At 38.5% G+C, this 23,486-nt stretch overlaps 2 protein-coding genes across 9 annotated transcripts; both read right to left on the reverse strand.

The window, feature by feature from the left end:
* Positions 1-372: 372 nt before the first annotated feature.
* On the reverse strand, positions 373-23,068 carry lrrfip1b (leucine rich repeat (in FLII) interacting protein 1b). 8 transcript variants are annotated; one of them, XM_088331420.1, is made up of 18 exons: positions 22,487-23,065; positions 17,435-17,521; positions 16,164-16,211; positions 15,596-15,640; positions 15,395-15,445; positions 15,126-15,203; positions 14,937-14,972; positions 13,445-13,570; positions 13,001-13,171; positions 11,017-11,109; positions 10,740-10,832; positions 10,453-10,545; positions 10,157-10,292; positions 6,145-6,194; positions 5,921-6,035; positions 5,762-5,841; positions 3,852-3,956; positions 373-2,300 (listed from the first exon to the last, which is right to left on the reverse strand). In XM_088331420.1, the coding sequence occupies exons 1-18, from the start codon at positions 22,574-22,576 to the stop codon at positions 2,190-2,192; spliced, it is 1,608 nt and encodes a 535-aa protein (XP_088187546.1). In that variant the 5' UTR covers positions 22,577-23,065; the 3' UTR covers positions 373-2,189. The 8 variants fall into 8 exon arrangements, with proteins under 8 accessions (XP_088187546.1, XP_088187548.1, XP_088187547.1 ...); XM_088331422.1 differs by lacking the exon at positions 16,164-16,211 and having other exon boundaries at positions 22,487-23,068; XM_088331421.1 differs by lacking the exon at positions 14,937-14,972 and having other exon boundaries at positions 22,487-23,067.
* Positions 6,209-10,138, reverse strand: LOC148369412 (uncharacterized). Its single transcript, XM_088331429.1, has one exon. The coding sequence runs from the start codon at positions 9,483-9,485 to the stop codon at positions 8,571-8,573; it is 915 nt and encodes a 304-aa protein (XP_088187555.1). The 5' UTR covers positions 9,486-10,138; the 3' UTR covers positions 6,209-8,570.
* Positions 23,069-23,486: the final 418 nt, after the last annotated feature.

Genomic DNA, 23,486 nt, shown 5'->3' on the forward strand with positions numbered 1-23,486 from the left:
TCCATCTATAACAGGGGAGTCGGCAACAAGCGGCTCTGGAACCACATTCGGCTCTTTGGCGCTCCCTGGAAAACGATATGGTTTCTGTAGGACAGACATTAGGCAAACCTTCTTAACATTTTCCAATAAATTAAGATAAATGTACAGGATATAAATAGTTTGTGTTGACTTCCTTATAAAGCTCATATAGAGCTTTTATTTTTTTTTGCGTCTCTAACCATGCTTTTCCTACAAAAAAATTGCTCTAGTAATATTTTGACCTAAAAATAGCTTACACTAGGGACAGTGATTATTATTTAACAAGTAGATGTTTCTGTATGTGTAGTGTAACCAAAATCGAGTGCTAAAAAGCACAATACAAATTACAGAGACTTATAGTGAACAAAGCGTAGTTTTACTTCTCATATTTTTCCCAGCATTCTTTGAGGTTTTAGGGTGACAATAGCAGCAAAACGACTGACACTAATGTCATCTCCTTTTGGGTGAGGCTCATGTTGTCAAATAAATGCTTCTTTCGAGTATTTTTTTTAAATGCACGTTTATAGGATAGTTTATGTACTTTTGCTTATTATCAAAACTGTAGGGTTGTTTTTTTACCACTCGGGGACACTAAATAATAAACAATCCCTTTAAAGAAATATGTTTTGTGCAAAACCGTCTTGTAGCTGTAACAACAAACAAGCTTTGCACTTATGGCAAAAAAAATGACATTTGTATCCATACGAGAAGTAGCAGGCATGCGTACAAATCAAAAATATTTGTGGCCGTGGAATTATCTTGGATGGCCACAACGGATGCAAAGTATTTTTTTCTGTTGCTGTATGCACACAACTTTAACTTAAGTCACTTAGAAACTTGTTTGAATTCAAATTAAACATAGACAGATACAAAATAGTATTATGCTACAAGTACATTCTGTGAAAAGTGCAATAGGTACATATGGTTAAAAATACGTTTATAGATATGTTTGCTCCGTGTAAAACTTTGGCTACAAACATTTCTTTGTAGAGTTATAACTTACCTTGCCCCAAATTACCCTCCATAGTAGTGCAAGTGCAAAGGAATGTAATGTAATAATATAAGGTCCCCCCCCCCCGAAAAAAATATGTATATATATATTTAGTCTTGAACACTCCACTGGTGACACATTCAAATAGTGCATTGAAATGCAGTGCAATGGTGTAAAAGTAATTTCCATTCGGAATTTCAGACAACAAATATCGGACTGGAAAGTACTAAACTTTACCACAAAGCACCTTTGTTATTGTACTAGTTTGCAGGGCTGTCTTAATGCTAGTACAGGGCTCAGCAACGTTTATGAAGCTGAGACACTACTTTTTGTTATTGATTGGCACGAGGGGCTACCGGTTCGATATGCATTTCTTAAATGACAATTTATCATGTTATTACCAGGTTGTAACTATGTTATGACCAGGTTTTAATCATTTAAAGTTGAGTGAAAATAGGCTCAGTCAACCACTAAAGCAGGTTTGCTATTAGAAATCCAACTTCTTGCAAAATCTATGACCCGTCACTGGTGAGCTGTTTTTAGAACCTGTTCCGTGGATACTTAGGTGTTCTTAGTCCGGTACCAAGTTAGAGACCCCTGTGCTAGTATGACCTTTGTTTGTGAGACATTGCCGCAATATGGCGAATTACTATAATGCACTAGCATGGCAAAACTTAAACAGTTGACGACTACTGTGGCACTAAGAGTTAACAAATACAAGGAATTATGGCAACTATCAATCTTTGTGCACTGCAGTGATGTACCTGTAGTGGTGCGCAGCAAAAGCAGAAAAAATATACTCGTGCGATTTTACTAGTGCCCTACTTTGTTTTATACCAGTGAGGTCAGAACATCATCACACCAGACCTTAAACCGCTATCGTATAAATATTAATACAACTTCATAGGAAAAAGTTGCAGAGGCGGAAGTTGTTTCTTTACAACAAATGTCAAGGTGAAGAAGGTGGGCACAGTCTAAAATTTCCTGCAGAGTCCTTCTTGACCTGCTCGCACAAAGCCCGAGTGTGTGGCCACCCCGCATGTTGTTCTACGAAGTCAAGCATCCGTCACCCGTCGGTTTTTGGTCAGTCAAGTTGCAGGGAAAACAATTCCACATGGAAATGTTTGGGGTTCCATTCCGCTGAGAGGAACTAGAGATGCTCTTCTCCAGTATGTTGGTGTCACTGCTGGGCCAGCAGGATGCTGCGGTTGGCCTTCATCTTCTCCAGACGTTTGGAGAGGAGGCTGTTGGTGGATTCCAGCTCCTGGATCTGATCCAGAGCGGATCGTAACTGCAATCATCAAACACAATTAAACCAGAGTTTTGGCACTGAAAGTTTTTTCTACCAAAATTCACCAAAAGTGCATTTCCAGTTTCAGCCAAAAGGGGAAAATATACATAAAAAGGCTCCTGAAAAACTGTTGATCACAGCCATGCAAGATTTGAGCACAATGTCGCTATTTAATTTTCATTTTGCACATAAGACGGAGGAAGAAGGTGATCCCTGTAAAAACCGGAACTCTTCCAACCTTTAACAAACAAGAAATTTTCTAAAAAGTTCACGTATCCCTTTCACGTTTTTGTTAGCCGCTAGCTAAACTTTGGTTAATTGTCACATGCTAACGTTACAGAGGTAACTATCTACAGTTCTGCAGTGTTAATTCGTAAACACATAAAATTGTATGTGACATTTAATCCTTCCGTCTCCTAGGTCAATTGGTTGGCACTAGGCTATGTACAAAAAAAATAAGTTGAATATCATTATTATTATTTAACTATGGCTTATTGGATGAGGCTGCAGTGACAACCGTATCACAATCTGTTACGTCCTCCCGTCATTTTCTTGTGATCATTCACTGTCCTTTTCATGCCCCCAAAATATGTACTTAGAGAAAAGGGATAGATAGACAGCTAATTTTTTTATCATAACCCGCCAATTTGCTAAAGTATTAAAGTAAAATGGACGTGCTTGTGTTATTTGCATTTTCTATAGCTCAGCAGTTTTGCTTTATGTATTACACATTGTTGTCCAACAGGATTTTTCTTTTTAACACCTAAATATTTTTTTTCGTTTTATGATAATTTAATCAAAGTATTTTAAATCAAAAGCTTGTGATATGCCAGTCAGTTATCATTCTATATTATGTTTTCTAAGCAGGTCGGAAACTGTGGTGCCTGGTGTGGTGAAATGTCTGCCTCACAGTTCAATAATAGAATTTATTTGGGTTTTGCTCTTCTAGTATTTCTGCCAAGCGTTATTCATTTTCAGTTTTAGACACACATTTTTATTTTGGTACATCCCAAAAACATTTTATTAAGGAAAGATAATCAATTTATCTCACTTATTCTTGACTATATAGACAACTTGTTTATACATTTTGTTAAAAATTAGGAAACATAAGTAAATAACACATGACATTAGTTGACAGTCTGGATTGTTTTCGCTATAATTAAAAAAGGCTCAACTTAAATGTTGCAATGTGTAGCTTCTGGTTTGTGCAGCTGTGAACTTTTAGCCATCAAAGGGAGAGTATGTCGGAAACTGCATTGCTGTAAAAGTGACGATAAAACACAGTTTAAACTGTAAATGCTACAACAGAAGTATTTATTTTACAAGGTTTATTGTGATTATTATTTCAAAATGTTTCTACATCCGCAATGGGATTTTTTTTTAAAATCATCATTATTATATATGATTAGATTATTATTTCTATTAAAAATGTGTATGTTGCAAATGCAGGACACCATTCTAATTTTTGAATAGACATTTCAGTTTTCCACACCAAAGAGTTTTTTTTACATGACTTTATGAACAACTTCAGTAATTGTTTGGGGAAAGTACTTCTCTCTGTAGTTTTCTCTTCTCAACCTTCAGTTCATCTTCGACGAGCTCTGCGCTTTCTGACGCCGTCTTGTAGCGGGTCACTTGACCTTCCAGTCGGATGACCTTGGAGACATGAAAACAGATTTTACAACAGACCCTTACGAGCTGGTGAAAATGTCTACTTTGTTAAAACACATTTGACAGTAATAATGTCTAAAGGACACAAGAGGTATTTCTTACTCTGAAATTTGCGGATTTTTGCTCAAGTGGTATAAAAGCAGTACACAAAAAATGTCAGAAGTGCTAAAATATTTGAGTAAAATTTACATAAAGTTTGAACATTTGGATACCTTGCCCGTACTTAGCTGCTTATATTTACAGTCTATCAAATTGATTGAGATGTACGGTGACAATATGCAAAGGGAAGAGTTAACTAAAACAACAATATGCTGAATTGGCCTCAACTAGTCCAAACACGGCCTATTGTGTTTTTAGTTTAATTTCCTTTTTTTGGCGGCGGTAGCTCAGGAGGTAGAGCGATCGTTTTAGGATTAAGGGATCCCAGTTCGAATCCCGGCTTGTCCGTGTTACATGCCGAAGTGTCCTTGGGTAAGACATTGAACCCCCAATACCCCCAATAAGCAGGTTAGCGCCTTACATGGCAGCACAGATCACAGCCGCTATTGGGAAATGTGAAGCACAATGTAAAGCGCTTTGGGAAGTCATTGACTTGAAAAGCGCTATATAAATGCAGATCATTTCATTTCATTTTGTTTTGATTTGTTTTTATCATTTATGTATTGCAAATGGGGTAGCACGGCAGCTAAATGGTTAGCGTGTCTGCGGCACCATTCTGAGGTCATGGGTTCAAATCCAGCTATCAGCCTTCATGTGCAGATTTGCATGTTCTCCCTGTGCTTGTGTGGGTTACCTCTGGGCACTCTGGTATCCACCCACATTCCCAAAACATACATGACAGGTTTATTTTGCCAGTCCAAACTTTCCTAGGTGTGAATGAGCGATTTAATTGTCTGTCTCTGTGTGCCCTGCCCACTGCCCGAAGATAGCTGGGATGGGCTTCAGCACCCCCGCGACACGACTGAGGATGAGTGGTGCAGATAATGGATGGATGTATTGCAAATAATTATGACGCAATATCCACCTGTTCCATCTCTGGGTTCTGCCATTATGATGGTTGGTGTTGACATTGATTTTGCACGTGTTCAGCTGATAACCAAATGTGGCTCTGCTTCATAAAGCCTGAGCGTTCGTGAAGTCATCTTCACTCAACAGCATTCCCAAAATAGCTGTCGCCAGTGATGGATAACAGGTAGACTTCGCTTCACAACCCATATTTTACGAATCTAATATTGATCAAAAAGTTTTATCTTATCGCGGCCAGTAAAAAGGATTTCTTTTTAGGAAATCCTTTGGCTTGACTGCCGCTTTAGTCATCCATCCATCCATCCATCCATCATCTGCACCGCTTATCCTCAGTAGGGTCGTGGGGCTGCTGGAGCCCATCCCAGCCATCTTTGGGCAGTGGGCAGGGGACACCCTGAACTGGTTGCCAGACAGTCGCAGGGCACACAGGGACAGCCAATTCGCTCGCTCATTCACACCTAGGGCCATTTTGGACCGGCTAATTAACCTGACACGCATGTTTTTGGAATGTGGAAGGAAACCGGAGTGCCCGGAGGAAACCCACGCAAGCACGGGGAGAACATGCAAACGCCACACAGGAGGTTTGATCTCACAACCTTAGAACTGCGCCGCACACGCGCTGACCACTGCTCCACCGTGCTGCCCCCGCTTTAGTCACATTAAAACATATTAATGATGTTCAAACTAAAATGTAATAACCAGCGAGGAAGCAATCATTATAGTTGCCAGAACAATAAACGACAAAGAAAAGATGGAGGGCGTACGTTCTGTTCCAAAGCGACGACTTCTTGTTCCGATTTGACTAGTTTGAACTTCAGGTCGCTGATTTGTCTGCTTGCCTCTCCTGTAAATGGGAATACACCATGTTGAAAGCATCCAGGAAGATTGTAAACGTTTGTATTTCGTAAAAGAGCAAGCCTTACTCTGAGGATCCGCAACATGTACGTCGGTGCCGTTATGCAGAGCGTCTCCGTCTGGATTTTCGCTTCCGTCATGCCCTATTCTTTGTCGCAATAGTTGTGTCTTGAGCATTCTCACCTACAACACACGAGCGCATTTTCAAAACAAGAATGATTGACCATTGTTGTTTATCTTTCACACTGGATCATTGGTGAGGTTTGATGGGTAATTGTTGCAAAAGTTGCACCTCATCCTGGAAGCATTCTCTTTCTTCTAGTAGCTTTTTCAGATGCAGCTCTGCAACAAGAGGAGGGAGGTTGCGGTCACTGACATTTCCAGACTAACTTGTTAATTAACTACATAGGTACCGTATATTTAATTACATGCTAAAATCACCAGAGATTTTGCAATACTGTGAATCATTCCAAATTCAGTAAATAGTGGTTTGATCATGAACTTACACTTGGATTTATTTGATTGGAATAATTGAAAGTTTTCATCTTTGACAAGTTCTTACCCTAGCCAGATGCTGTGACACCACTTGTGAGGGGAACAACTAGAATAAAGCAGCAAAGATCATTTGCCAAAAAAAGTAAGACCAATTCAAATTGTTTATTTTGTTTCAGGACACAAAATACAAACATTAGTGACAGTAAACAAATTTCCATTTTTATTAACTTTTCTGTTTGTGATTGTCAAAAGAATAATTAAAGATTACTTGATTGGTGCTCGTTAGCTTGGGTGGGGTCTAACCAAACTGCCTTTGGGCAAAAGTTAAAAACTGGATTTGTCACCACACAAAACAAGCCACATGTTGGATGAGGGAATCTTTTTAAGAGGAGTCCACTCACCCCGACCACCACCTCTTTGACATTCTGCTCTCTGGTTATAACAAGGACCAACAGGGTCAGAGAGTTTCTTCCATAAGAGCCATCACTGCCCTAAGCAGCACAGAGCACTGTGAACAAATTTTTATCTCGTCTATGTATGAAAATAACCCCTCCAACAATCCTGTAAAATTTGGTTAAAATATCCGATCCAAGACGTACCCAAAGTAAATTAAAGGCTGTTGTTGAACCGTTTGGTGAATCTGGATGGTTTTGATCTCTTTTGAAAGGTAACACTCTGAAGTTATGCTACTAACATTCAGTAATCTAAGTTGTAACACAGAGAAACGGAAAGTTTTTAACCTCACTAGAATTGATTTCGGTAATCACATGCCCGCGGATGAGGGTAGCCAAGTCAAGTCAAGTCACATTTATTTATATAGCCCTTAATCACAAAAATTTATCAAATAACTGCACAGGATTACAATTACACAATTACCTGATCTTAAACCAACATGCGGGCAAGGACCATCTCAAAACCTCAGCGTAGCAAGGGAAAAAAGCTGGGACAGTAGCATGAAGCCTTACCTGGTCCCATGTCAAATTTGATCACAATGTGAAAAACTTTATCCTTGTATTTTACACTTTTTTCTGAGAGAATGTCTACGCATTTCCCAAACTGGCCATTAGGAGACTCCGGAAGGACCCTCTAAATGTACAACTCTAAAACCTAATCAACAGTGCATTTGTATTTAGACATTATGAATTTTATTTTAAGTCATAAATGTTTAGGTCCTCTTTCAGCGTCTCTCACGTTTGCGTGTGATAATCACGCTTAAAAATGGATCCCAAGTGGCATTACTTACGTTTATTTTCAGTTCTGATTAATATTCACACTGTAAGTATGCATACATTTATTTGGGGAATTTCATCGGCGAACCAATGTGTCAATCATAATTCCTATCGGTCACTAATGGCTTATGATATTTAGAGCCAAAGTTATGCGAGTTTATCTTTTCAATACTGGCCCTCATTGCAATTGTTCAAGTGTGGTTTCAATCGAAAGGGCAGAGGCTAACGGCCGTATTGGAAATCGTCTTACGAGTTTGTTTACTTATAAAAGGGAATTGTGGGGCGAAACAAACTGATTACATCAAAGATTGTCAAACAATGCAGAAATGCTTTTAGGTGCATTTTTGGATCTGTTGGCATTATCAGTTGTTTTGGGGTAAATATACTACACAGTTGGTTTCACTACACCGTCGTGAATGTAACGAGACCGTGTTTGCAGGGAATCGTTAAATCAGCTGACAAAAGGAGCACGTATTTGGTGAGCACTTCTGGCTTCTAGTTTTCAGGTACCTGGTTTCAGACTGATCGTGATATTTGTGTGATGAGTACATTTTGAAATGGTCATCATATGTTGAATCCCAAGAGTTTAAGCTTTCCAATTTTTGACTGGTGACAGCGTACAGACACGTCTTTGCTTCTCAAAAGTCTGACAGCGCGCCGATAGGCTATAGAAAGGTTAAGTGTTTAAGTATTGTAATTTTATTTCTCGATTTTGATTTGGAAAATATGTTGCTGCTACTCTTTTTCGTTGCTGTATTTTCTGATGTAAAATGTTTGTACTTCAAAAATGTAAGCCTTTTAAGTCAAAATTAGATTCTTATCTAATCCTGCTGCAAACAATTTACACTACTTTGTCATCAATGAGAATAAAGATAATTGTACGTATACTATTCTAAAATAGTCAAAGATTTTCTGTGGCTGTACAGCCTCTTAGCCACTCGAACCGATCTGGCGCTGGACGAAGCATAACTCCAGACTTGGTTCACCTCAACCTCTACAATAAAGGCTCCATGTCCTCGCATGCTTCCTCACAACTGTCCATGTCGGCCAAAGAGGGTTCCCAGACGGCCTCCATGTCTGGTTTTGGGATCTGGTTTTCAACATTTTTTCCCTGGGGGACTTTCAGCAGCAACATCTCAGGAGCCACCATGACCTTGATTTCATCCACAAAATTTTTAAGCTTGAAAGTTTGGCTGCCAGCAGCAGAGGTTTTTGCATGGGGATCTTCAGGAGATTTGGCGTAGATTATGTTTGGATAATCAGCTTCTGCGAGTGGCGTTTCAAATTCCTCAGAAATATTTGCAATAATTTCTGGCTCAGATTTGCAGGCATAATCCGATTCCTCATTAACTTGATGCATTACATTTGCTGAGAAGTGAGATGGAGTTTGCAGCTCTTCTGAGTTTCCGACTTGAGAGTCGTTTAGTTCGATGATCAAATCAGTCTGACTTGATTTGTGGATTTTTCTAATGTTTGTCTTCAAGCTGGATTTTTTGTGTTTTTCCTGAATTCTGTGCTGTGTTTTGGACTCCCCAGCTTCATTCAAGGACTTTACTTTGGGTGTCAAAATCAACTCTGGCTTGGAATCTCCCCTTTGCTCAACTGGTTGTTTGGCTCTTATCACAGAAACACGACTATGTTTACGTCTTTTTGAAATTGTCCAGGTCTGATTGTTTTGCTTTCCCTTCTGATTCGCTCGTTTTTTGGCACAGAATTCTCGGCCCGCGTCCGACGCTTGCTCAGGCTTGCCGGCTGAGCTGAATCCAAGCGACTGCGGGGGTTTGTTTATTAGACAATGCCGGCATGGCATGTCTCCAGGGTTGCCTAAAAGATCACGGAGGGTACATTGAAGCACTAAGCACAGACAAGTAGTCACAGACGACAAGTTGAAGAATTTGCCCACACTCATTCAGTAAAAAAACAGATAAAATAAAAAATTGTTGCACTTAAAGTAGAAAAAAATGGCAATAAAATAAGAAAACCAATTCATAAAATTATCACTACGATCTTTAATGGCAGACGGTGGATCTTTTTCTCATCTCAAGGTTTGTTTTATACAAAGATGAAACAAGTATTTTTTTCTAAAATAAAAATAAATCCTAAAATTTAACACATTTATCTGTAATTACAGACAAATGTGCCTCATTGCAAGGATTTATTTTTTATTTTAAGACTCGCTAACCACTCACCCACCGTGCCGCAAAGACTGTTCTATATGGAACAAATTCATAATTATTATTTTTAATTTAAATAGGAGTTGGAGTAGTTGCATAAGCTCCTTAAAAAGTGAACTTTGATATTAATTTCTAAATATGTCAATAGATTCGTTTTCCAAAAAATGAAACATTGAACTTGTTACATCACTGAAATGTTGAGCTACAACAATTAACTGTTTTTCATAATTTTATTTTCCAACGTTTGATGGTGCCGCTAAAATGCGATGTCTTTGGGCTGAATCAGTCCTTTTAGAGTACCTTGTTGTCAAAGTCTAATGACTTTCACTAAACATTTTGACAGCTGTAATATCATTAAATAATAACTGGATTAGAGAAAAAAAAAAGTTTTGTCTTTGAGCCTCACCAAGTATGCTATCTCTGCTCCCAGGAGCTTCATTTGCCACCCGGGAAGCACAACTGGAACTGTCTTCCTCTTTAGCCTCATCTGACTTCAGCCCCCCGTTTGTTGCCACATCAGGGGAAATGAACTCTCCGTGTTTCTGTTTGAGGGATATCAAGAAACAGAGACACATCAGTGGCCCGTTGATGAGTTACCGTTCTTAAAGAAATAAAAAATAAAAATAAAAGCTAAACGGAGTGTTGCAAGATGTTCTGCTATGTGAAATGGCACCATGACTTTGAGGCTTCATTTTATTGTACCTTGAGAACATCTCGGAGGCTGAGCACCTCAACCCTCAGCTGGTCGCGCTCGTTTTGAATGACATCAGAGATTTCCCTCTGACGCTCTAATGCCTGAGAGGGACCAAGGAGAATGAGTACAGGTGGAAAGCAGTCAAAGTGGTTAAGTGAGGTTAATAGATTAGCAGTAAGATTAGTATGACATTTAGTACGATTGGAATCTGATACCTATTGTTTTTTTTGTGCGAGTCTGAATTTACTCTGCTAATTTAATGCATGAAATATTTGGACACTGAATCAGATCATACCGCAATTTTCTTTTCCTTCCACTGCAGATTCTCCTGCAAGTCAGATACCTCCTGAGAGTAAGCATGTGTTTGTTGTTGCAACTGTGACACTTCCTGGGGGTTGTGGAAGGAAGGAAGACACAGGAAGGGAAATGAAGGGAAAGGAGAGCAATTTTAGTTGTTAAAAGCTCATTAAAAGGTGGTAGATGATGTTAATCTTGCAACATCAAGAACAGATCTCGAAGTCACAAAAAGAAAATTTGAGCACTCGGATTCGCATATTTGGTGTTAAACCAACCATCAGCAGTTCTTCACTTCGTCTTACAGTCTCTTTCATGTCTTGAAACTGGAACTGAAGGACAACATGACTCTCATGCTCACGTTCGTACGCCTGCAAAAACACAAGGTAACGAATGTTAGAAATCTGTGGCAGTTATTGTACAAGTAGATTTCCTGTAGGTTTTGGATGTTCATTCTATTTTGTATTATAAATCCAACACAAGCACAAGTAAACATAGAAATGGCCTTTGAGAGATTTTACATCATTCACTTTGCTCTTAGTTAAATGGAAAATTAAAAGTTGACATCCATTGCTGTGAATTGCACTAAAGGTTTTAAGTTTACAGTAAACCAGCAATAATATTTAAGACTTTGTTTTTATAATCAGTTCAGGTGGACCTGGGCATAAAATGAATGTATAATGATTGTAGGATACATACTTTTCTTGAGCATTTTTTCAGAGGGGGCAATTTGGCAAACTGAGTTTGTACTTTGCTTCTTTTGAAATATGTCATGGTTTCGGTACCTTAGCCTCTTCTGTCATGATTTGTTTTAGGACATTTGAATAAATACAAGGGCAGCATGGCAGCGCAGTGGTTAGAGAGCGTGTGCGGCACAGTTCTAAGGTCATGAGATCAAACCTCCTGTGTGGAGTTGGCATGTTCTCCCGTGTTTGCGAGAAGATTTCCGGTTTTCCTCCCACATTCCAAAAACATGCATGTCCCTAGGTGTGAATGAGCCAGGGATTTGTCCGTCTCTGTGTGCCCTGCGACCGACTGGCAACCAGTTAAGGGAGTCCCCTGCCCACTGCCTAAAGATGGCTGGGATGGGCTCCAGCGCCCCCGCGATACTACTGAGGATAAGCGGTACAGATAATGGATGGATGGAAAAAATACACTAAGCTAGCGAAGCAAGAATGCTATGTACACACCTACATCAGGACACAAGCAAAACAGAGTAAAACTCTAACCATACACACACTTTGAAAATTGACACTTGCAGAAAGCACTATAACAGCGGCTTAATTGTGACAATTAGGGATGTTTGTATGATGTTTTCTGATAGATACCAAAACTCTTGATACCAAATTTTATTGTAAATAAAATGCCCCCCCCCAAAAATGTATTTTAAAGAAATTGTTACAAATGCAAACATAACATTCGCAAAAAGTGAAAATCCACGAAGTAGTGTTGCATTAAAAGGACTTGCCGACTTACCGACTGATAGAGAGAAGGAGAGAAAGAGAGAGAGAGAGAGAGAAAACAAATTGAAAACCCAGTACATATTTTAAATTTGTCGATCTTTTTTTTGGGGGGGAGGGGGAAGCACTTTGATTAAAACCCTTGCCGACTGAGAGCAAGCAAGCGAGAGAGAGAGAGAGAAAGAAAGATGCATCATTTAGGCAGGATGATTTGGACACAAACTTTTCTCAGCAAAATGCATCGGAACACAGAGCAGGTGTCCGGACACATTGCAGAATGAATGACGTCGATATGATCTGGCCAATCGCCATCGAGATCTCAAGTCAAAGGGTACTGGCCAATCGGCGTCAATCTTGGCTGTCCGAAACGTTCTTCCATGGTGCGGGAAGTATCCGTTGTTTTTTTTTGTTTGATCTTTTTTTTCCTTTTTCCCCCCCCGGAGGACAAGGGAGTGAACCAATGATGACTGAAGCTTGTAGTTGCGAGGGCTCTCTGTATTTCTATTTCATATTTCTAGTTCTTGATTGTCTAGGCTGCCCCTAAGAATGCAACTGCTACTGTGCTAACGTTGCAAGTACAGATACCTTAAACTAAGCTTGGATGGGAAACGATACCTAATATATTACAAATATGAGGCTCTACTAGGCCAACAGTCATGGCTAACTTTGTCTTTATCTGGGTAATGGTATTTTAGCACTGAAGATTGAGATGATTTCTGGGAAAAATATTGAAATGTTTGTTTGACAATCTTGACTGTGGCTGTTATGCTGTGTCATCTGGCATTCCTGTCGACCCACTTGCCTTTGTGCGCTCGTCAGCCTGCCGTCGTGCCTCCCAAAGCAGTTCTTCCATGTCACTTAGTTCCTCTCGCAACGTTTCCACCTGATACATTAAAGTCGACTTGTCGTTGTGCAGTTGAGCGTTTGAAACCATTGCCCGGCGATACTTTTCCTCTGCTTCTGCCACCGAATCCTGAAACATTGTATCAACTAAGAGTCAGACAAGGATCAAATTCAAAGAATGTAACAAGCCAATTGTTTTCAGTCAGGTTTTTAGTTTGAAATATCTTGGCATATAAAAAGCTACCTATCCTGCAAGTTTTATGATTCTCCACCAAAGATAAGATAGTTTTGTACAAGATGTTTTTAAATAGCAGGTTATAATATGGGTCTATTTTATAATGAATAGTAATTCAAGCTGTATAGAAATGGCCCATCAGTTAGCCTGGAGGTGCACTATTTGTACCTTCATCTCCCTGATTGAGGCCTCCATCTCAACGGAGATTGACGTGTCACAGCTCCCTCTGCGAGACGACGCTCCACCCAGAGACGATAGAGTGGCTGCAGAAAGGCTCAGTGCTGTCCTGGAGCTCTGACAAGGAAAACAATGATCAAAACAATTCAGACAAAACCTTGAATTCCTGCTATTAATGCGTCCACACAAAACATTTTCAGTATAAAGCAATAATTAAACCTGATATTGGGGTGATAATCTTTTTTTTTTTCAAAATTTTGCTTACATTTTCAGGGAAAGGGTTTAAGTACTAAGGAAGCCGTTTCATGCGGTTTTTACCTCATAATTTAATAGGTTCTTGCAATGCACATACCAGTATAATTTTTAATGGGACTTAGGCGGTCTATAAAGTACAATAATTACCAACGAGTACCAACACCCAGCACAATTACTTCATAGTGCCATTTTACCTAATGACACTCACAAAAAAAAAACATTCTTTTCCACAAATAAGACACGCTTTTAAATTTAAATTTGTTTTAGATAGGGGGATGTTGTAATAAAGTTCTATAGTCTGTAATAGTCTGTGTAGCCCTTTGGGACTTCTTGTGATTAAGAGCTATACAAATAAACATGACTTGACTACTGACATCTGATCCCACGTTTTACTATTGACACAATGTAAAATCTAGAGACAAGAAAGACAGGAATTGATTATGCAATGTGACCTTTGTGTTTTACCTTATTGGGGGTTGGTATTACTGCATCTCTTGTCACATAAAAATCCCAATTGAGGTGTGACAACTATTCATTTTATGGACAACCATTTCAATTAATCAGCTGTTTGACAGCTAAAGAATTATCAAATTATTTGCAAACTATTTTTTTAAAAGTTTAGATGGGTTTCGGTTGAGTATTCTCTGAGTCTTCAGAATTTCAGCTTTTCAACAGAAACTTGCAACAGTTTTTTTTTCTTTAACAGTTGCAGAAAATAAAGGTAAATTACCTTAGCAAAAAAATTAAAATAAACACTGGCATTAGAACCCTAAAATGATGTCAATTTAAAAAACATAAAAATCCCAAATATTGGTCAGACTTGACGTGTGGTTGGAATTTTTACTTACAAATTATTCATCCATTTTGTTTCACTATGTCGTTTTTTTTTTTTTTTTAATGTAGATGGTTTTACACTCACACATTTGCTTTTAATTTGGAAAACAATAATCAGTATTCCTGCCCATTTCCTGACATGCTAGGACTAAATAATCAGATATTGTGTTTTCTCCACAGTTATTTTGAATTACAGTACCTGTCATGTTTAGTTTTGAAATACATGGATTGTAAACCAAACATTTAATATATTTTTTAATTTAACTATGGACAGATTTATAGAATACTTTACAATATTATTCCTAAACAATCTGTATACATTTTTCATTTAAACTTGGACACTGCCCTACTTTCAAGCTATGTTAACTGACAGAAACACAATAATTGGACTTACTCGATCCAGTAAGTCTCTGTCCAGTCTCTCCTCCACCTACGCACACAAACAGTCATATCATGGAGATGTTATGTTTAAACAAACAATTTGAGATGCAGAGTCCTAAAATTAACAGTGCGTTTACATCCTTTCATTTACTCCCCAGTCAGTAGCAACCAACATCCTGGAAGCAGACCTAACTAAACTTACCACAGGGCTTGCACGAGCTGAACTAGTTCTGGAAGATGCCCGAGAGCCAGAGCCAAGAAACGGGCTGTAATCTGAAGGCTGGAAAGGTAGGAAAGAAAAACAGTGTGCAGGAAAAGATAGACGTAAAAGACGACCGTAGGGAGGACACAAAGTTGCATGCAAGGGAAGATGTTAAAGAATAACTCGGAAGTGTTTCAGAGTGGGGTTACAGAAGAAGAGGATAGAAAAAAGCTGCAAAATCTAAAGATGGACTGATGAAGTTTATTCACCTTCAGACTCCCTCGGCTGCCCACAGACATGCGCTCTTCATCGTCTGACAGCTGGAACCACAGACAAACGGGAAAATATGTTGACTCCGCAGCATGTGAAACATGTAACTGCAATTCCGATAAAGCGTCACATTTCTAGCGGTAACCACAAAAACGTCTCACAGAGTAAGGATAGACAGAAAAGTCTGAAACAATACAGACCGAAGTGATTCTTCGTGAGTGGCGAGAATAGCGCTCGCCTTCCTCCTGAAGGCCGCGGAAAAGAAGAGAAAGAGGAAAATTTCACGGCAAAATCGAAGAGTCATATTTAAGATTAGTACACAAAAAAACTCGATATTGTGCCTGACATGCAGCTTAAAAAAAAGCATTCACAAACCTTTTATAAAACAGTGTACACAGCAAAAGTTGCAATGAAAAAGTAAAAAAAACAACAACAACAACAACAAAAACTGCAGCATTGATTTAATGATCTGGGAACTTGATGAACACATACACAACAACAAGAGGCTGGCATGCAGCATAGCTGACTCGTGAAAACCTTCTAACTCCACCCAGGTGATTACATCATGTTTTACTCAAGTGCCATCCATTTCAAAAAGTGGAGATGACAAATTAGTGACGCTATCGGCCATAACTTTTCTTTTATTTATAAAATAGCGTGACCTAGCAGTCTGCACCAATTCAACAATCGGGTGCTCTTTTCATTCGTTTTTCAAGAGATAATGTAGCAGGAGGTTTTCATGGGCCAGCGGCAGATGCGTGGTCATACCATCCACTGCTCAATGTGACCCCATTTATAATCCAGACCATAATACTTCTGCAGAGGAAAAGGAGCACAAATTAGGGAAAAAAAACTCCTCATTTTAATTCAGGCGGCGTTTTTTTTTTTATATCTAAACTTAATAGTTTGCTGGGTCTCTCCACATTGCATGCACACCTAAGTTAGAAAGCATGAGTGTTCCATGTACATGCTATTGTGAAAACAAATCAAATACAGAAGAGCCAAAGAATTAGGGTTGGAGAGGAAGAGAAGTGACTCACCGGAGGATGAATGTTTCTAATAACTGATGATTGAAAAACAGTCACACTGTTATCTCCTACAACTGTCTGACCTCTGACCACGTGTCACATGTTTGCTAACTCAGTAGACGTTGATGTGTGGAAACTTTTTTGCTTGCAAAGTTGGACAAATGCAACGGATACATTTTAGTCAACCTCAGAGTCAAATGGAGGGTTCAAATAAAACATTTGGCTACAAATCTATGGCCGGACTGACGGAATCTTGAAAATGTTTTAAACAACATACAGTATATAGTCTTGTACATCTAAATGAACTTACCCAAAACCGAACAATTATATTGCAATAGGATCAGATAAATAAAGCCTTGAATAAGTAACCCGGAATTTTCAACAGGCACCCAATACAAATTTCCTTGACGAAATAAAATTCACATAAACAATAAATAAAGGAAGCCGCTATTATTCTGGCATCATCAGTAACCAAAAGTTTATATTTGAGGAAAAGTGGGCTACTTTTACTTCAAAGATCAAAAAACAATACCTATTTCCATCATTCGGTCAAAGTGAAATATTTTTAAATATATTTGGATGGAAAAACAGTCAAGTACAAAAATCTATGTACCAAAACCAACCTTTTGCTATTCCTGGTGTATGATACAACAATGAATCAAAGTTATCTCAGGAGCCTTAGAAAAACCTTGCGGGATGCATCCAGCCAACGGGCCTTGACTTTTACATATGTGCAAGAGGATAACATTAGGACTCAACCGTTTTAGAAAAGAAGTGGAAATTCTCCACAAGCACTTAAGTATTATTGATGAACTTATCATGCCTGAGAGATTCAACATAAGTAGTAGTCGCGCTAAACATCGAAGTCCAAGATGGTACCTGGTTATGAACCCTTTATTTTGAAGCGTTAAATGAAAGTAAAACCTATTCATTGAACTATACTCGGGGTCTACCTTTTTGAAAAGGCTGTTAACTAAACTAAAGACTGGCTGATCAGCGGGCGCATCTTACCTCTTTTTGTTGCTTCTCCAACTCCTTCATCCGAATCTCTCTGGCCTCTGCTCTAGCCGTTCGCCTCGCCGCCAACCGCGCTTCTGCCTGTCACAAACATAAAGTAACTCTATGAAAATCTGCTCCTCAGCAGGGCTTCCTTTGCTTTTCGAACCTCGATGAGTAACACTGCTATGAAATAAAAAAAAGTGTGGAGCAATAAAATTCTTAAAACAGTATTTAACCACTAAAGCATTATTCAAAGGTGGTGTCCGTAACTTCAAAATATTCTACTTGCTGACACCATATTCTGGCGAAAATCATCATTGCAGCCTCGGTCAAGATGCTTGTATGGCGCGTGCACATACGTGTCTCTCTTAAACGCGCTTGAATAAACTTTTTCATCTTTTGGGGTTGGCATTTGGACTGTATTTAAAACACCATTCAAAATAAAAGAAAACTTTGAGCGTGAGCGTGAAATCTTTCCTCCAACCCAATGCGCTTTGTGGCAGGAAAACCAATGATTAAAGTAAAGAAAAGCAGAAAAGAAAATATTATAAGGCTCTTTGAGCTCAGTTGGGCATTGTTAACACATCTTTAAGAGAGAAAATATAGAATTTTAATCTTTTTAAGGACACTATGCACCCCACCTTAACATTGTACATAAATATGTTTCTTTAAAAACAGCTTTATAAAAATAAATACAACAGAACTGTACTGAAGCAATGACTCCCTTTTTTATATACTCCTTTTTTATGCAACAAAATATGTGTGCTTTTTGAATCTACTGTTTACAGAAAACAAAAAAGATATAGCTTGTGTTCGTAAATCATTAAATAAAGGGGATGGGTCTCTTATTAGTCTTAGGCTTCAACCCATCATCTCACATATTTTGGGTGATTTTGTGATGTTTGATAAAAAAAATGCTTGAAAAGTAAAAAAAAAAAGTAAAAATAATTGTATAAATGAACCAATTCACATATTAGATCTTGAAATCATTGTATATAATCGGGGAAAGACAAACCATTACATATTTTAATTGAATAAAAAAATTGAATACTGTATAGCCTAAGTGCTGAACTGATTTGCCATACTTAAAACCATGCCATTATGTCACACAGATCGTCGTGGTTTTTAGTATGTGCGATATGTGTGACAAAAAAAGGGCAACATTCCTACAAGGCTGGGTAAGATTTTAAGTGAGATGTTTTCAAAGTGAAGGGAGTATATTCATTTTTGAAGATCTATGTGTATTGGTAGACAACCTGAAAGTAGCTCATTGGTAAAACATGGATGAGAATGTTTAGACTAAATGTGGGCACCAAAAGAGGATTTGCGAACGAACAATTAAGAATAAGAATAAAATTTGACCCCGTTATGGCACAGACATTTACTTCCATTTGACCTAAACATTAGCCAGACAATAGCACGAGCATGACTACACATGTAGACACCATTTATTGTCACTCCCCCTGACCCATTACAATACCGACAGGCTGGTCTGGATGACTTGTTCAACCCTTTTGAAAGGACCAAGCATGGAATTTGAAAAATTTTAATTAGGAACAGTGTTAATGAAGTTGGAAATGGTAGAACCGCCAATTTTGTCTGACTATTTTACAACAAACTTCAGTGACTCTGGGCATAAGGCAGAGCAAACTAGATCCTCGATCAGTCAACAGATAAATATACCTTCACGGTATTGGCGTGTGTACCACCATAGTGGTGCATAATCACTCTAATAGTAGGGAAAGGGTGATGAATGAGCCCAAAGCTGGAGTTTGTTTTCTCTCACTGGTCCACTGACCTAGTGTGTGTACATGTATGCGTGTGCGTGAGTGTGGTTGTGAGAGCATGTGTGTTTTGACCACGACCCCCATTCTTTAAGCCTCTAAAGATTAATCTGCATCTCAACAGTCACATGACCGGTCTGACAGACATGTTTTGTCTACAACACATATTTGTTTCAACTATAGTATCATTTACAGCATATTTATAAATGTATTTAGTTTGATTTATTACTATAACAATTGATCTCACAATACAAAATATGATCGGTCCGAAATGAATATTACTTCAATTTCAATTCAAAGTGTTTATTGTCATATGCACGGTAAAAAAAACATGATTCCCTGCACAATGAAATTCTTACTTTACTGTCCACACAGTTGCCAGCTTAATAAAACTAAGAAACTATATACATGTATACATAAAATAATATTACAAATATAAAAAAGATAAAAATACAAGATTAACGCAAGATGAGTTAAGGCAATACGATTAAAATAGGATAAAACACAGTTGAAAAGTGACTGTAGTCAGGGTTGGGTAGGGTTACTTTAACTTGATTACTTTCAATTACTTTTGGATTACTCCAATACCAAATATGCTAATAAAAGACAAAAGAAACTAAATATGAATAAAATTATGACTCACAACACGTGGTGAGCTTTCTCTCCTGGCTTTGATCTCTTTGATTTCCGGCAAAACTAACATAAAATGCGACAAACAAAATGAAAATAAATCCAAACAGCTTGCCAACATAATTTTTGCCATTTCATGTATTCCGTTACTCCCCAAGCCTGCACAAAATTTAGTGATTTTATTCATATTTAGTTTCTTTTGTCTTTTATAAGAATATTTGGTATTGGAGTAATCCAAAAGTAATTGAAAGTAATCAAGTTAAAGTAACCCTACCCAACCCTGACTGTAGTGTAGTGCAAGAATAGTCCAAGTATGGTCCAGTTTAAATTGTCTGTGGTGTAGAAGTGCCTGTAGTGTGCTAAACGTGCCTGTGGTGTATTATGAGTCTGATGGCAGAGGGGTAAAAAGCAATTTCAATAGCAATTTCTGCATCACCCATACATGATTTCATCTTTAATGTTGTTTTATTATCATTTTTATTACCATTAGTAATCCTGGTTGTAGTACTGTACTTTTATCATCTTGGTATTATAAAAAAAAATGGGCGAATTGGTGGCATTACCTGTATCAGCTGCCTTCTAATGGCAATTGAGAATCATAAACCCCAAAAAAAAGCAATGGTAAATTGCCAATGAAGAAAAACAATTTAAGGGAAAAGTATTATATTACTCATTTTAAGGACACCTCAAACTACGCACCTCACCAAAACGTTGTACACAAATATGTTTCTTTAAAAACAGCTTTATTTTTTTTTAAAGAAATTCCTTTTAAAAATATCACAATTTTCTATAGCGAATTTGATCCAATAATTGTGTTGTTGTGTGGAGCAGCTATCATAACCTCTCAAATAAGGGAGGGCAGTTCGATCCAAGTATGGATATTATTGATACTGAGTGAGAGATTGGATCGTTTGATACTTTAGTGGTGCCGTCTTTCCACTTGAACTGTAACTACAATAATGTCTTTAAGGTTATAAATACCTTATAACATTCAAATTCAATCTGATTTTGTTTGTATACACTACTGATGTTATTTGTATTTTCGATACACTGCTGATTTTGGTGGGTTTGCCTCTCTTTGCTTTTCTTCCTGAATCACTTTTTAGTAGGAGTGTTGTTTTTTTACAGTGTTAAAGGTTTTAAACATTACATCGTTTTGCCCTTTCTCTACAAAAATACTGTGCAGTGTTGATATTATATTTGTCACTTTGACATTGTTATATTTATATTTTTGTGACATTGCTGCTTTTCTGTTTTTCCGCTCTTGACTTTAGTTCTGCATTTTTGTATACTGTTAAAATTTGCATCGTAGTTATTTAATAGAAGACAAAACATTTTTAGCACTAACAGTCTTTGTGTTTATTGTAAGCAAAACTTATTAGGATCGGATCTGTATCAATCAATACTACCCTGTATTTACTCAAATTGGATAGACCTGAATATTCCAAGGATCGCCTCACCCCCAATAATGACAATAAACGTCTTTCACTCATTAATTTGAATGCATTTATCTAAAACAATCACTTATTTTTTCATAAAAAAAGGGAATTTGATGTAGTAATGGTGTAGTTATTTGGTATCATGACCTCTCAAGATTTGAGAAATCTAAATTGGTTTGCCAGGTTTTGGGTGCTCTGAGGAGAGTGATGAGCAACAAGAGTATGAGTATGGATGTTAAGAGGGGACTGTATGAGAGTGTGATTGTGCCAACTGTGTTGTATGGTGCAGAGACTTGGAGCCTGAACGCAGATTTTAGACGGAAATTAAATGTTTTTGAGATGAAGTGTTTGAGGAGTATGGTAGGAGTGACAAGATTGGATAGATTGAGAAATTAAATTGTGAGAGACAGAACTTGAGTAGTCGTGGAACTGAGCAGGCGTGTTGATAAGAGAGTACTTGGTTGGATTGGACACATGGAGAGGATGGATGAGGAGCAAAAGTTGAAGAGGATCTACAGAGCAGAAGTGAATGGAAGGAGACCAAGAGGAAGGCCACGATTGACGTGGATGGATGCTGTTATGAGTACACTGCAGGAAAGAGGTCTAAATATAGTGGAAGCTAGAGCTATTGTTTGTGATAGGAATGAGTGGAGAGGTGTTGTAAAAGGATAGTGGGATGTTTGGGCGCGTTCTAAGGGATGGGCAGGGCACCTGTATGATGCGGCAGGGGTAAACCAGTGAAAGCTGTCGGGCCCTGCTGTTGAACAAAAGAGTGTGTTGTGTCACCCTGACCCAAGTGACATGGCCGCTTTCTCGTGTCCCGTTTCATCTGGAGGGACGAAGTGCCGTTGTGCCTAACTTGTTTAGGTATTTGGGCATTTGGGTTGGCGATGGTCCACAAAAGTTTCTGTGTGTTTTTTGCCAATTTTTCCTTATTTTTTTTTTTTTTTGTATGTGTTTGTCTTGCTGTCGGTCACCCCTCTTGATATGACCAAGGTAGATAGATGGATAATATTGGTTTGAACAAAATGTAATTGAATAGCTCAAAGCATCATCATTCATTTATAAGATTAATAATAAGGAAGGATGAGAAAAATAGTAAAATTAATTTTAATTGTAAACATAAGGGGGCGTGGAAGAGATTACTTAATAATATTTGGTTAGTTATAGACATATATAAAAGAAAATCTTTGGACTACGGCAAAACTCACCTCCCGAGCAATCTGCCTGAGAGCATCGTCCTCTGCAGTGAGCTTCTCTGCGTTGGGGAGCCTCTTTCTTCCAGCTCCCTGAGTCCCCATCTTCTACCAGATTGATCGAACCGAACCGAACCTCAGTCTCCGGAACACACAAACCCGTGGCTTTACAACACTTCTCGAACCCAAGTCAGTCCGCCTCGGCCATTCAAGTGGTTCTCCGCGGAGGCGCCCGCTTCACTATCGAGTCCTTCTGACGTCTCGAACTGTCGTTGAAGGTCCAGCGCTGTTTGCAGCTAAGCTAACGTTAGCCTCCGAGTCGGAACCGCAAAACGCACGAAACCGGCTTCGTCGCAAATGCCGAGCCTCGCCTAACCTCGCCTCCCCCGCCCCGAAAAACTCGTTAATCCGCCTCCGTCAACATCCTGGGAGTCGTCCTCCATTGCTTCCGGAACGCCAAGAAGCAAAGCACACCTCATGGTGGCGGCAGGTGATATGATGTGTCAAGGCAGGACCCGAATGCACCTGAAAGCACCGCAGTGTAATGGCGCAGGGGGTTGCGGGGGTATGAGTGACTCTTCATTACAGTATACAGTACAGCGGTACCTTTACTTACGAGAGTAATTCGTTCCAGGATCTTTCTCGTAGCTCGAATTGCGCATGTAACGAGTACATTTTCCCGTTATGAAATAATGAAAAACGAATTGGTCCGCTCCCGTCCTCCCCAAAGCATACAGTTTAACTGTTAATAGTTAAAAAACACATCTTCATAATAACTAAAAACTCACTAAAATCAAAACATTAAAAACATAGGTAAGTACAGTAATCAGATGATTTGAACAAAATAAAATGTTAGTTTTTAAGAGTGCTTGCGTGAGTGCTTGCGTGTGTGCTTGCGTGTGTGCTTAGGTTGTTTGCAAGGAGGAGTCACAACTATTGCATACCTGTCAGCTTTACATTTTCCCTGTATTTTGTATGTTTTTGATTATTTTACATGTACGCCATAGCACAAATC

The sequence above is a fragment of the Urocampus carinirostris genome, chromosome 3 (assembly GCF_059441175.1).
Source record: "Urocampus carinirostris isolate Australia breed hairy pipefish chromosome 3, RoL_Ucar_1.0, whole genome shotgun sequence".
Classification (NCBI taxonomy): Eukaryota; Metazoa; Chordata; class Actinopteri; order Syngnathiformes; family Syngnathidae; genus Urocampus; species Urocampus carinirostris.